This window comes from Notechis scutatus, chromosome 3 (assembly GCF_049901735.1).
Source record: "Notechis scutatus isolate UNSWTSFEM ecotype Mainland chromosome 3, rNotScu1.2, whole genome shotgun sequence".
In the NCBI taxonomy this organism is placed as follows: domain Eukaryota; kingdom Metazoa; phylum Chordata; class Lepidosauria; order Squamata; family Elapidae; genus Notechis; species Notechis scutatus.
In genome coordinates, this window is record NC_142011.1 from 56,506,640 (window position 1) to 56,522,436 (window position 15,797).

At 37.2% G+C, this 15,797-nt stretch overlaps 1 protein-coding gene across 8 annotated transcripts in view; it reads left to right on the plus strand.

Annotated features, from left to right (window-relative positions):
* PTPRF (protein tyrosine phosphatase receptor type F) overlaps window positions 1-6,321 on the plus strand; it is a 588,039-nt gene extending 581,718 nt beyond the window's left edge. For 7 of the 8 annotated variants that reach the window (XM_087960145.1, XM_026665718.2, XM_026665721.2 and 4 more), the window contains 4 exons: window positions 1,224-1,349; window positions 1,600-1,754; window positions 2,053-2,188; window positions 4,749-6,321. In XM_087960145.1, the coding sequence (XP_087816271.1) occupies window positions 1,224-1,349; window positions 1,600-1,754; window positions 2,053-2,188; window positions 4,749-4,817 (486 nt within the window). In that variant the 3' untranslated portion in view covers window positions 4,818-6,321. The remainder of the gene's footprint in view (window positions 1-1,223; window positions 1,350-1,599; window positions 1,755-2,052; window positions 2,189-4,748) is intronic. The other variant, XM_087960151.1, reaches the window with a different exon arrangement.
* The last annotated feature ends 9,476 nt before the right edge of the window (window positions 6,322-15,797 follow it).

Below are 15,797 nucleotides of genomic sequence, written 5' to 3' on the forward strand. Positions count from 1 at the left end.
CCCAGGGATTACAAAGTGGAAAAACCATGGCTTACATGTTGCCTTTATGGTAAATTCTTCTAAAGTTCAAGTACACTCGGTTCTAGAGGAATAAAGGACTGCAAAAATCTGCCATGCCATGTGTGAAGGCATCAAATCATGAATGTCCCATAAGCTTGACCAAGATTAAAGGCCGCCACAGATGAACAGCATCAAGAGAAGATTGAATCATTCCTGTCAAAACATTCTGAAAACATTCTGTTAACCATTATTGTAAAATTGTTGGCTAACTCACTTTTGAGTGTTTCTGCAGTTCAGCTATATGTGCCAAAAACTGGAAACTTCCTTAAAACTGTAGACACAACAGTTGAATTTGATGCTGTGGATTAGGAGTATCTAAGAAGAGTCACAACCAAAGAAATCTATGCATAGCACTGCCTAGTTACTGGTCATAGTTACTGGCAGGAAAAGTCAAACAGAAGATTGTGACAGATCTAAAGTCAAGAAAATATTGCTGATATGCCAGAGAGCACACTTGACACCAGCCATATGGAAGAAAGGACTCCAGTGGTACATTTTGTAACAACAGAAACTCATGAACATTTCCCTGCAAATAATGACTATCAGTCTAGCATTTTTTTTTAGAATTTATTTGAGCAAGTGGGTATGACAATCATGTTTCTTAAACATATAGAAAAATAAGAGTATTGTAATAGAGAATGTGAGAGTTTAGGACAATACTGGTGCCAGCATGAATAGAAATAACAGGAAGGAGATACAGATTTGAGAGTTAAACCTTCAAGCTATTTTGTTCATTGTAGTTCTCATTCATTGAATTTTTCTGGTCAGTGATTAATTGGTCAGATTAATACCTAAGGCATCTGAGGCATCTGAATTTTTAAATGTAAAATGTGATTTTTCTCGTATCATTGATGGAAAGTTTTAAAGCCTGAAAACACCCTTTCTGACACTAGAGGACCACACAATGAGAAGGTTCAGTTGAAGCAGTAAAGCCTATCAAACTTTGAACTGGAAAGATAAATGAGAGTACAACCTGATTGCTTATTGGAAAGTGTTGTGGGGGGGAGGTATTCAAGGTGAAACTCATCAGTCATTTCCAGCCAGAAGGGAGGAGCCATTTATTAAGAAAATTCTTATTTTGTCACTTTTGAATACAATAACTTTCATGCAAGTAGTACTATATTGTTTGCCACTAATGAATTTTATCTTTTTTTTCTTTTCAGGAAAAATGCCACCAGTACTGGCCAGCAGAACGCTCTGCTCGCTACCAGTACTTTGTAGTGGATCCCATGGCTGAATATAACATGCCTCAATATATCCTTCGTGAGTTTAAGGTCACTGATGCTAGAGTGAGTATTAGACACCATATTCTGAATCCCCCAATGTTGTTTCCATCAGAAATTGCAGCTCCCTGGTACAGAAGGACATTTATCATCAGGCATTGCTTTATTGTCCTAACAGCCAGTGACATTTTGGGATAAAATAGTGTAGCTAATATGCTCAGATTTAACTTACTCCACTCAATCTTTCCAGGAACTAGTAAGCAACACCGTAAGATGAAAGCAGGGTGCAGTGATTTATTCTCTTTTCCACAACTAGGATGGGCAATCAAGAACTATACGGCAATTCCAGTTCACTGACTGGCCGGAGCAGGGAGTACCAAAAACAGGCGAAGGCTTTATTGACTTCATTGGCCAAGTACATAAAACTAAGGAACAGTTTGGCCAGGATGGGCCCATCACAGTACACTGCAGGTGAGTTTGGGCATTAAGCTACCTGTGAAAGCTCATTTAGGAATAGGCTAATGGTGAGGTAAATAAGTTTGCCAGGAAAACTAGAGAGCTTCTGATGTCACTATTCTATACATAGAAGCATTTTAAGAATAAAGACAAGCAAATTGGTTTTAAGCATAAAAGTCTAGCATGACGTTTGAACTGAAGCTATTTAGAATGCAGGTGGTTTTGTGTGAAGTTGTGAGCTTCTGGAATGTCAATCCCTTGGATGCAATCCAAACTGGGATTGTTACTCATTTACTCTTTTCCTTGTACATAGTGCGGGGGTCGGACGCACAGGGGTGTTCATCACATTGAGTATTGTACTGGAGCGTATGCGCTATGAAGGGGTAGTTGACATGTTCCAGACAGTGAAGACCCTGAGAACACAGCGACCAGCCATGGTGCAGACAGAGGTAAAGCTAATTGCCATGCTATTTCCTGCCTTAAAATTGAAGTGGGTGAAACATTCATTAGATGAAAGTGGAGTCTGCCTTCCTATATGAGAAAGTTAATTCTGAAAACAGGATAGTCTACTTACCTGCTAATTGACTGCTATTAGCCTTGTTTTTTTTCCATAATGATATATTTTTATTTACACACACACACAGTTATATGGAACATGAAGTTTAGAATATAGATAGTAAGGTTAGTTTAAAAAAACGTTTCAATCAAACATTTGTAGTCTATTTTTTAAGCATATAAGAGGCACAATAAGAGAAGACAGCTGATTTCGCCAGTTATTCAGGTACGTGATAAAAAAAAGTTCTTGGAGCACTATGTGAACTATTACAAGAAACAGAAATAATCCCCCACCTTTTTCTGGCTGAAGACCTGCTAACTGAATAATACTTGGAAAATAGGACAAATATATAATTTGATTTTACTAATTTCAAATTTAATTACAATTGAATAATGCAGTTATTTTTTAGTCAGGTAGTTAATAGTTCCTATTATTCTAAAACTACAATTATGTAATAGTTAGAGGGCAATATGCCACCCAAAGTCCACTAGAGTTGGATTTAAATTTAAATAAATAAATAAAATACCCAAAGTTTCCAGGGATCAGATGATGCAGGAATGTTATCAAATAGTGCATGCTTCAAAGTAAATTTCTTCATATTCTGCACAAGACTGGGAAAAGATGCTGCATTCTTTAAAGAATCACCATCTTTTTCTTAATCTTGTGCTTGAAAAAAAGGATACTTTAAGCAGAACATGCTTTCCAAGTCCTTTTTGAAGCATTCACAAATCCCAAACTGACTTCATAACCTGAAAAGCTGGGACAAGAAATACGAACAGAATTTTTTTAAAAAAAAATCTCCAGCAGATATTTTCAAGGGATCAACCAGCCCACTATAAGTTCATCGTGAAAGGCAACATGAATACTATTGCATTGTGAATAATTTAATGATATCCAATCAGCCTGCCAGACCTAAAGGACAGCTGGAGCCCCAGAAACCAGTCAAGTACTTTTCCCCTTTACAGGACAACAGCAAGAGAATCCAGTGTTTAGTCCAGAAAGATTAAACTGTTTTTGTAAGACAATTTGTATCTGATCTACACGCCTTATTCCCAACTGCTACTCTTGATATTGTCTATCAAGACAATCTTTCCTTTTCAATGGGTTGGATGGGAGAGAATAGATCTTCCAGTCTATATTTTATATCTCTTTAACAACTGTGTGCCAAAAAAGTACTGTAATTTAGTAGCAAATAAATTTTCATGTGAGGTGGTTAAGTGTAAACACAGCCACAAATTCTGCATAATTGCGTTTTCTGTATTATCAAAGCAACCAGTTGCTTGCCATTAAACTTACAGGTTCTACTGGGAATTAGCTCCCACCATAGTCTTATTGCTTGGCACTTTGAAGTGTGATATGTAAAAAGATGAGTCTGATATTTCTTTTCATTTGGCATAAGATCTAGCATCTGCTTGGTACTAGCTAAACACCTCATGTATGTATTTATTTATTTATTTATTTATTTATTTATTTAGCTACAGGGCTTATATGGCCACCTGTCTCATACAATGACTCTAGGTCAGTGATCCCCAACCTTTTTGACGCCGCGGCCCGGTACCGGCATCAGCTGGGTGCCGCCATCTTTTTTTGATGAAAACGTGCTTCCGGTGAACTTTCTACCCGGAAAAGCTCACCGGAAGCACTTTTTCATGAAAAAAAGATGGCGGCGCCCAGCAAGCCAGCGGCCCGGTAGGAGTTGTTCCGTGGCCCGGTACCGGTCCGCGGACCGGTGGTTGGGGACCCCTGCTCTAGGTGACTTGCAGAAATCCATAGAACATAGTTAAAACATAATTTCCTCCCAGGCACAAGACCAAACATCCTTAAGCTCAACCTTCTCATCCTGGCCCAAAGCTTGTGGGAAGAGACAGGTCTTCACCATCCACCTGAAGGCTAAAAGATATGGGGTTCTTCTCAATCTCCAGTGGGAGGTTTTTCCAAATAATTAGGTGGCCACCAAAGAGGTATGTTTCCATCAGATGGCAACATTTAAGGGATGAGACATGGAGCAACCCACCATTCCTAATCTAGTAGGATGGCAGTAGGGAGAGACAGTTCCACCTGTGCCATTAAAGGTGATACAGCACGTTAACTTGTACCCAGAAAGCAACTGGAAACCTGTGCAGCTGACACAGTATGGTGTTACTGGAGTGAACTTCATTCATTGTACTTCATTCTGGACTAGTTGCAGCTTCTGGATAGTCTTCAAGGCCAATCCCATATAAGCACATTGCAGTAATCCAAAGGGAAGATGACCAAGGCATGGGTGACTGTGAGCAAGGCCTCCCAGTCTAGAAATGGACACAACTGTATCAGGTTGCAGTGCAGAGCAAGGCCTGTAATATGAAGTGCAGAGTAATACCTCCTATTCTTAATTTCTGAACTATGATGTAATAGAACAGTTGATAGCTACCTTTACAACTTAGCACTGATTTTTATTTTTCTCCCTTTTCCAGGACCAGTATCAACTGTGTTATCGGGCTGCTCTGGAGTATCTTGGTAGCTTTGATCACTATGCAACGTAACTAATGCTTTCAACAAGTTGCAGCAGGAATGTCTAAGTGCAGAGACGGGTTCTTCCCAGCCAGCCGCCTATTTGTTAGTCCTTCTGTGCAGATGCTGCTGTTGCGGCAACAGCCTCCCCATGACCAACCAGTTTTGACCACAGTATTTAGGTACATTGCCACCATGCTAAAAATGGGACCATCTTCTAACATTTCCAAGCACCAGATGGATTTAGGTTAATACCTACACTCCTTTTCCTCCTCCTCCTCCCTCCACCCCCCCTGATAACATTTCATGGTGAGGGTCACTAGGTGGAAGGGACAAAATTTTTTATATATGTAAAATAGTTAACTAGCCTTTTATATCTTTTCTTTTTTAAAAAATTCTTTTGCAAGTCTTAATGTTTTGCTCAGGCAAAACAGGAGAATAGAGGTGGTGGGGTTTTAATTTTCCTTTGTCTTCTCCCTTTCCCCCCCCTTTATGTTGTCTCAACCATAGTGGCGCTGCCCATTTTCGGGCACTCCCAGGTTAATATTAGCACCTGGCTCATAGCTCTGGGATCCTCCAACTCCCTCTTCAGTCCTTTGTAGAATATTCATTTCCACAGAGTTGGAGCCAACCTAATGATTACTTCTGAAGTTTTTTTTTTCCATAGGCTTGTCTTGTCAGATGAGGCTCTAGCTAGATCAGATGCTTGATCCTATTGACATGTGTCCAGTGACCTCATATATTTCAACAGATTCCATGTAAACTTTCTAATGGAAAGAGAGACCCACTGCCCTCAGAGCTTGTCTTGTTGAGATGGGAGGAAATGTGGCATTGTTGCCACACAGTCAAGTTCTAAAAAGGGACCTCACCATAACATTCCTTTATTTAGTCCTTTTTGTGCCAATAGCATCCTGAAGTGTGGTTACATAGAAAATGTGGCCAACAAAGAGTATCAGAGTATTTTCCAAGGTAAAATAGCACAACTCCGGAAGGCCAGCCTTCCTGCACAAACACCTCCCGAATGGGGGTGCCTTGGTTATAGGAGGGGGAGAAGGATTGGGGGTTTTCAAATAAGGAAATCACTTCTTAGAGGCTGGGTTTGGGTCTAAATCTTGCTATCCTGTAAACATTTAAAAGTCATTAGAATGCTCTCATTTTCAACAATGTAAAGATGGTTTAATTAACCAATGTGGCAAGACTACTGGAATTAATTTAATGGTACTATATATTATTCCTCTTTATTAACTTACACTTGCACTAAAGGCAGAAAGATTACAGCCTTCTCCCAGGTGCATAGCTCTAAAAATAAAGGTGGTGGAAAGGTCTCTAACTGTATTATCCAATGTATCCAAACTGCATTGAAATCAACAATCCTGGGTGGTGATGTTGGAGAGAACATTCATTTTTACCTTGTGATAGCATAGTGCTGTAGGGGTCACTGTTGTATACAGTCTGTTTTCTATTTGTTAATAAAGTTCTACAGCATCATTGCATAATTCTTGATGTTAATAAATTTGAATAATCAGGTTTCCTACATATTTGTTATGCTGTCTTTTATTTGGAAATAAGTAAAAAGATAAAACTCTCAGGAAGGAGCTCTCCAAAACTGTAGTTGTGGGAGAATTAATTGGACCTGTTCTTATAGTACAAACACGAACAAAAAAGATTAATTATTGGGCTGTTTCCAGAAAAAAAAATCCTTTGTCTCTCCTAGGCAAAATCCTTTACATATATATATGAACCTACCACAAGGTTGTTAATCAGTGCATATCACTTAAATACACAGAATCCATGCAGATGAGGAACTTTTTCAGTAAAACCCAATCTAAGAAAGTGAGCTAAAAACAGAAGAGTTGGGACATTCAAATACCACAAGAATCCACCGACACTGCAAAAATACTGATTTGAAACAGATTTGTTATGCTTGCAAAATTTCTAAAAAAGCTACTTAATGGTTTTGAGACTTGAGTAGTTAAGTACTTAATTTCCTTATTGTTATATTTATGTAGTTGCCCTAGATTTGCTTTAGCAGGCATATGTACTTTAAATACATTTTTCATCTCCATTACCATTCATAATTACTAGTGCCAACTTCAATCAGAACTCATAATCCTGAAATTTATGAAATAAATCTATATTGTTTAGAATCTGAGCATTTACAGAATTTATTTTTCTGATCCCAGTATATCCATGATTAGCCCTCTCCCCCACTCCCCAAATCTAGAATAAAGTTATAAAGATTAGAGGCTCCTGAATCCTAAGGCTAGGTTTAACTTTCAAAATTACAAAGCAACTGGGAATCAGATTACCACTGGAAATACCACCTGTACTATAAAAGACGAGCTGCATTCATCCTTTGGAATTTGCTTCCCAGGGAAGCACTGTTGACACTGCCTTTGATCGCTTTTGAAGGCCTCTATCTTTAATATACCAGAATCTACCATTTCTCTTGGTTCAAAGACCACACAAGTACACAGCTTGTCAAGTGTTACCTACCAAAAGTGGGTGGGGCTGAAATTGTTGCTTCTACCCACTCAGAAGGACAAAAAGATTGCCTGGTCTAAATCAATGGTTTTGATCTGTTTTTTAAGTTCCCTTTTGTTTTGATTTGCTGTTTTGTAAATAATTCTGAGAAGTATCCTTTAAAACAGCATATAAATGTTTGTTTTTTAAACCAAAGGGAGAAATTTCTTTTCATAATTTTGATTTTTCAAGCAGCGTTGTGTCCTAACAATATTTCAGCAACATTTTCTAATTTATTTTCTAGTAAACTATCTTAATAGATCCAAAGAGTCTGTGATCAGACTTTTTGTAAAAAATAGCCATATTTCTTTCACTATTTTTTTTTTTTTGTTCAGTTTATATTTTCATTTGTATCCTACTATTATATTTTCCCAGGTTTCGGAGTAAAGAGATTAAAACTAAAAATGTTATTTCAAGAGAAATAGTGGCTTGAATCAGTTATAATGAGAACAAATCTAGCACAGAAGTGGTGGCCCATGGGCCAGATGCATCACGCACTGGCCACGCATATCGCAGCTCCACGAATAGGAAAACCGTTGCACAACATCACATGATGCAGTGAGTTTGATACCCGTGTTCTAGCATCTTGAAGGCTAGCAACATTTTCACAAAACTATTTGTAAATCATAATTCCCTTCATCAGACAAAGTCTTGTGAATAAAGAAGCACTGCATAGACATAGAGTTGAATGAAAGAGAAATAGAGGATGATGAGAGGAAAGATGAGAAAGGTTTCCATGCACAAAATAAGCATGAGATAGACTCCTATTTAATACACAGTTAACATATCTCTTTGTTTGATCTGTTGAGAAATTGCATCAAAACTATTAACTCCAGCTCATTTGTTTTATGACAAAATTAATCCCCATAATTTCTCTAGAATTGCTATTGAAATTTGAGATAAAGTGGCCTAGGAACTTTTGAAATGTTCTCCCAATAGCTTTGGGCTATTGCCTTTCCTTTTGTATCGCTTCCTTTTGCATAAATATTGAGTAGTGTACAGGGCAAGAGACAATGATAACGTATATTGGAGAATGAGCAAGTATTTGCATCTCTGAAAGTGTGAGTAGCATTATTTGGTCCTACATATTGACAGCATAGGTCCAAAGGAAGGACTGGTATTTGGTTCAGCCACAAGGTTTGGGTGTCATGCCTGCAATAAATGTGCATGTGATATTTTCATTTCCTAGTAGCTGTTTAAAAGCAAAAGCTACTTTGCTTTCTTATACATAAGGAATATCTAGTAACAACTGTGCAAGTATGTAATCTCTCACAGGACTATACTGCTTGCATCTGATTAAATAGACCATGCCACAAAGTTTATGCAAAAGTAAATTGGTTAATTTTTGAAGTGTCACAAAACACTTTGGTTATTGTTGTAGGAATATATAAAAAAGCTATTTCTCTGAAAACGAATTACAACCATTTTTTTCTTTACTCTTTTACTATAATTTACATTGGAGCTTCTTCACTTGATACAGAACATTTGCATAGGTAGTTTTCTATGGAAAACACCACTTTTCTGTTGGATCAAGGCTGTCACCAAGATGGAGGCTATGTTGTGAGGGCCTATCCTCAACTATTATTATTAAGCAGAATATTTCAGAGCCAGAGCAAGCAGAGTGCGTGTTTAAGCCGTACATAATTTTTTTAAAAAGATAACTTATTATCTAGCATATTTTTTACAAGCACACTGCATACATGATAATAGAAGTATGTTGAAGAAACAAAACACTTTGCAGATCAGTTCTCCACTCTACAATGTAAAATAAAATGCCATAGTTGTGCAGCATTTTAGGCTTGATTTCAAAAAAGTGTTTCAGTACATCAGCATCTGTTTATAGCTTTTTGAAGCAGCCACAGAACTGCACCAATGCAAAAGAAGAGGTGGCTCTATTAAAGAGTCTGAAGCTACATTTATTTCACAAACCAAGGCATCATTTTGGGGTAGACCAGGAAATGTTGCATGGCTCTATCAAATGCCAAGCAATATAAGCAGTAAGCAATGACTTCACTAGTAGCCATCAGCATTGTATTTGTTATGCCTGATGTTTTATTTATAGAACTGGCAGTGATAGAACTGTCAACAATAATGGCATCACGGTCTTGAAATAATTCTTGTAGTTTGTGGGTCTATTGATAAAATATTTGTCTTCATCTAGGTACAAAAGTTATTTTATGGGAGGTAAAAAGTTAAAAAGCAAATAGCAAATTGTCTACCAGGCCAAGATTTCATAAGGTCAACTGAATTTTACATATTCAGCATTTGCTACTTAGAATAACCTTTCTTGCTTTCAGGTTGTGCAAAATGAATAAAAGTTACCTTCCTGGTTTTCCTGCTAAGCAAATATAATTCAGAAATGCACTGCACGAAAAGATGAACCATCCTCATAAACTAGAAAAGTTTTGAAACTGGTCCCTGAACAAAGCATGGGACATGGGGAATGCTAGAACATGCAAAGAATAATGCTAAAACATGCAAAGTGATAGCATCCCTCTTTCACAAAGTCTAAAGTTTGGTAAGAAGAATTTAACCATATTTAGCTACTTCAGGAACTGAGAGGAACAAAGATTCTCATTTACTGGTAGTATGAGGAATGAACCTACTTACCAGAAGGGTTTCATCCCTTTAATTTTCTAGAGGTTCCTCACGATCTAGTTCTGTCAGCAGGCCTGGGAACTCTGGGGATTGGTGAAATATTGAGATGGTCCTCTCTAATTAACACCTGTTCTTTGTCCAATCACTTTTTAATTCTATTTTAATTTTGTGCTTTTTTATCATGTTAAAGTTTTTGATATCAATATCAGTTTTAACTATTGTTTTGAATTTTGTTGCATGCTGCTCAAAGCCATTTGATTGAGATAGGCAGCTATATAAATACAACAAATGAATAAATAAATAGCTCATAGAAATAGCACTTACTTATATACTGCTTCATAGTGCTTTACAGCACATTCCAAAGAAAAGAGTTTCCCATTGTTATGGCATTCTGCAAAGCAGTTAGAACCTGGTTTTTCCAGAGGGCCTTTGCCATCAATCTGATACTAAGGTTTATGCATAGATATTGTTTTCTTTTATTATTATTATACATACTATAAACTATCTAGAATCCAAATGAATTGACATACAGTTGATACATACAGTTCACATGTAAAATAACACTTGTATCTTTTAAAAATCATTTGATAGCCAAACTAAGACAATAGTCACATAGCCACAGTGGTGTATTAACCGTTAAGCAGACTAAGCACATGCTGAGAGCACCAGGCCCAAAGGGGGCACCACAAAAACTTTTCTGTAGCCTAAGCTTTGTACAGTATGTACAAAGGAGGGGGGCACCAAGATTTATCAGTGCTTAGGGCACCAGTGAGCCTTAATCTGCCACTGCATAGCCATGTGAATGCGTGAAATTTCATATACTGTATCGTAGATGAAATCTAAACAGGAAGTGGAGATGAGCAGTTATGGATCACTAAGCTGCTGAGGGAAGGAAAGGATTTTGTCCTTTTGTTCCTGCCCACCTTTTGTGCTAATCTGCACCAGAATTTCCACAGCCTTTGCTACTGAAGAAAATTTCCCATTTCCATATGATTATTTCAGTAACAGCCAAAGCCTTTACTGTTTCCTTTGTAAAGGCAGCCCTTTAATTTAGAACTATTGCAGCCTCGTCTATTGCTGTTCAATTTTCTACAACTTCTACCACAATGGTGGGTCTTTGACCTCTCTTCTTCCCTTTCACTGTAGACTTTTAGTTCACTGGGCCACTTTATTTTTTTCACAGCATATAAGAAACATGCCTTCTGTTCTGTTAAATATTTGCAGTCATTTCAGGAGTATGGGGTTTGGGGGAAATGACCTCAAACAAAATGAGCTAATTTTTGAACACCATTAGGATAGAGCATTATTGTTATTCAGGCTGTAGAAATGCTGCAGCCCATTAAAGACTCGTACACAGAGTGGCATCCAAAACAATCAACTAGCTTGTGAATCCAATCAACTCTACCTCATTTTTTAAAAGAAAAACATAAAATAAAAGAGAGAGATCATTGTAACATGCTAATTAAACACTCAGTGGACAAATAAAAATGAGGCCCAAACAGTGATAGCTAATATGCCAGTCACACATGGTTTCCTGGTTGAATACTGAAGCAACCAAGAGCCAAATAAACATCTCTGAATGCCTGCTGTGCTAATATATGTACACCCATTAAATATAGGGTACCTGTTGGGGGCAGCAGCGGAACAATCCGTAGTCTCATAAATGACCAAAGAGAAAGAGATTGATACATGTTATACAACTCAATTGGTTTCATTATACTACTTGTTCTCTCCTCAAGTTTGACACAAGCATAATCCAATCAGCTTGCATTTTTGGGCAAAGATGGATGCCATTCTTGCCAAAGCAAAAGCAGACCCTGTGTATACAAAAAAAAAAAAAAGTGAATTCTGCTGTTCTCTTCATTTTTGCAGTAAGTTCGTACTGATTTCATGAAGAAAACCTAAATGATAGCATTCACATACAGTAAACGACCATTCAGCATATTACAAATATAATTAATAGATAGATAAATATAGTCAAGAATGCTGACTGGTGGTTTTGAGCATACAACGCAGCCTGGAGGATATCATTAACAGATAAAGTTTCTGAACTATTTACAATTATTTAATTATATTTCCATATGAGTAAAAGTACTTACCAGTGCTATGATGATTCCTGTCCCTTGTGAGAAAAAATGGCTTTTAGGTCTGAACTGGATATTCCTCCTGTTCAAGTAACGCACCAAATCCAGCTGAGGCTCCCTTTTTGGAGAAACAGGAAGAAAACCCAACCACTGCTAATTCCTTGTCCTGTACCCCTTTCTTGTTGCTACACCAGAAAATCTCCCAAGCAGGCTCTTCATAAACCTGGAAGGCTACACAGGAAGCCAACCTCCAGTTCAAGCAAAGCAGTGCTAAAATCCCATCAAACAATAGTGAGAAGCAGTAGTAGCAGTGAATACATCAATTTTAATTTTTAATTAACTATTGATAAATGTAAGTATTGATAAATATGTATTGATAAGTATTTACATATATGTCATACAAAGCCGTAAAAACAAAAGCTGTTTCACAGTCCTCCATAATTTTTAAAAGGTTTCTGAGAGAAAAAAAGGTTAAGAAACATAGCTCTAAAGAAATCCTAAAGTCAGAAAATTTAAACTGAATCCTGTCATGTTTTACAAGAAAAAATAGTTTACATTTCCAAATTAGTATATAGGTTCCTTATTACAGTATACATTATAAATAATTCCTTCAGTTTTCTTAGTTTATCAAAACAGCATTGTGTGCTACCGTGTTTCCCACAAAATAAGGCTGGGCCTTATTTTTTTTTGAACCCCAAAAAGACGGCTAGGCCGTCTTTTCAGGGGTGACTTAATTCCCCCCCCTTGCATCCACAGGCGGGCGGCGATGGCTTGGATGTTGACCTCGGCGTTGGTGGGGCACTTCATATCGGGAGACCTTCCGCCACCATTGCTTTCCCTTCTCCCCGTGCTGCCGCAGCGTTTAGAGTAACACCATGGCATTTGGCACAGCCACGCAGTGTTTGGCGCATCCACGCACGGCCAGCCAGGGCTCTTCCCTGCAACCGGAGCCCGGCGGAGACACTCGGCTTCAGGCGCTCCTGTTGCCGCCTTCCCTTCGCCTTCAAAGGCAAAGCCAATTCTTTTAAAAACGATGCCCTACTACCAGTACGACAAAGCCTCCCTTGCCCAAGAGGGCAGCTTTGCCTTCGAAGTGCCCCACCAACGCCGAAGTCAATGCAGGCAGCACCATATCTGGGTATGCAACAAAAGTACTTCCTAACGGCAAGCCCCCCCGCCATTCCCCCCCATTTCGCATGTTTAATATAGGCCTTCCTTTGGGGGAGGGGCTTAATTTGATTTTATGCCTATAAAACATGCTGGGACTTCCTATTGGGGGAGGCTGTATTGTTGGAGAAACACGGTAGGTTCAGATGTACCAGCAGTTCCTAGTATATAGTTTATAGCAATAGCTATAAAATTAAAGGAATAAATAGAAGGATGTTTTATTTCCCTTCCACCCACAGAAAATTGCTACAATGCTTTTAATTAAATACTCTTAAAATATCCATGCTGCATTTTTTGCAGTAACAAAGACATATAATTTATATCTTGACTTCCCTTAAAGAAAATCCATCAGACTAGCATTAGAATCTCATTTTCTCCTCAAAGCATTACCATAAAATACATTGGACAAGTTACTATCTCTTAGTCCAATTTATTTTATGGTAATTCTGAATGTTATGACTGAATGGAACTTAGTGTGGGCTTCTTCATCAAAATCTGACAATTATATCAGCTTGACATAATGAATATAAAACCATCAAACTTTAGAATGTTGACATTTTTTTAGTGAAAAGAATAATCTGATCAAAATCTGAAAGCATTAATCAATTAATGTTGTCAATTTATTTCACTTTGTATTTAATATGATGTTAAGTGAAACTGACATTGTTTTCTTATATGAGCATTTTAATAGGTTAATATTTTATTTAAAATTTCATTCATATTTTAAACAATCTGATATTCCTGGTCAGCAAAATTTATCACACTTTTAACAGTTACATATAAATTTACAGGTAGTCCTCAATTCACAACTGGTTGCCTAGCAACAATTCTGCTGAAAATCAGATACTTCAGGTTTGGCAAAAATGCATCATAGCGAACAATGGGTTTGCTTAACGGCTGTGGCATTTTCTCAACATCCACAACATTAGTACTTCTGACCACCATGTTTACTTGATGACTGCTGCAAAAAACATTGTAAAATTGGGTCTGTCATGGGACCAATCTATTTTATGACCATTACAACTTACAACTGTAAAGGGCAGGGTCCATTATGTTTGTAATTTAAGAATTATCTGCATGGTGCAATTTTATATACTATAAAAGAGAACGTGTACTTGAAAAAATTCAACAGCTGAATCTAGACTTGGATCTAGGTCTCCCCACTCTTAGTCCACAATTCAAAACTAAATGTGCTATCTGTTAAAATGCTAGCTTCTGATTCCAATTGTACTTTCTAAGAAAATCTGCTGGGTAATAAAAGTGGGAAATTGCCACAACCCCAGATATGAATCACTGTTTAATAATTCTATCTGTGTCAGAGTTTTATCAAGACAGTGTACAGAGTATTTCCTTCTTCAGTTCTTCCTAGAACTGAAGGTTAAAAAAGAATGAGCTTCTATGTGAGCTTCTATAGTTAAGAGTGGTCTTCCTGGTACTGGCCCAACGCCTTTACTAGTGCTTTAGCATCTTTATTGTGCTAGTATAGCACAATGACTTTCAACAGTAGAAACCTCTTACTTGCTAATTCAGGAAAGCTGACAACTTACTTCAACAACTTACATATATTCATTAAAATCTTAAAGCAGTGATGTCAGGATATGAATCACACATTACCGTAAGCTATGATAATGTAAATCATGATTTGCTTATTCAACCTAAAAAGAACTCTTAAGCTTTAAATCATGATTTATTTAAACATGCTGGCTGGGTTCACAAATCGCATTAAGCCACGAATAAGTCAATTACATTATGATTTAATACAACATGTAAACATACTTATTGTAAACCATGGCATCTGGTTTAGCATATTATGTGAGTCCAGCCAGCTATGACTTAGCAAACCATTTACTGTATAATGAAACAATAGTGTAAGATACATGCCTTGTTTGTATTAATTAAGTCGGATTTACAAAAGCAACAGGAAACATTAAATTTCTTGAAGCAATCTTAAATCTCTCTGGCATACAATTATATAGTTTTATAACTTGGGAATCTCTATAATCTATATTCTGCCATTCCCTTCCTCAGAGACAAGTAATGTTATGCCCAAGGGTAACAAGGTCCCTGCAGAGACTTCGTTAGGTACCTGCCAAGTTCACTTCCTTCCTTTTTTAAAATTGAAAATAAATGGAAAGCTGGCATTGTAACATAATCTTTATTTATAAAAATGTTTCCAGGCCTCACATATTCCCTGTGGAAATTTCTAGCAAATACCTACCTACCTATTCAGGAAAAACATTAGAATGCTGAGAACATTCAGAGGGGCTACCTCTAACATTTAGAGGCAAGAAACCATTTCATGTTTGCCTTCTACAAACTAAGCTTTCTAATCAGCCATACCTTGAGAAGTATTTTATAAAAGTGCATATGAAAACAAGATCTCTTGCAATTGATAGTTTTGGAGTATTGTAACAGATGAAAAACCAATTATGTATGTCTGATTGATTATAAAAAGGCATAGTTGGATCATTAAATATTTGGAAAACTGAGGTCAGTAAAACATTAGAATGTTTATAGAAAAAAAATAATAGAAATGGTGGAAGACAGAATTGGTGATTGGAAAGGAAAAATACAGGCTTATCAGCATTAGGAGAAGTATTCTCTGGGGTGACTCATTATTATCCTTATTAACTGTCATTA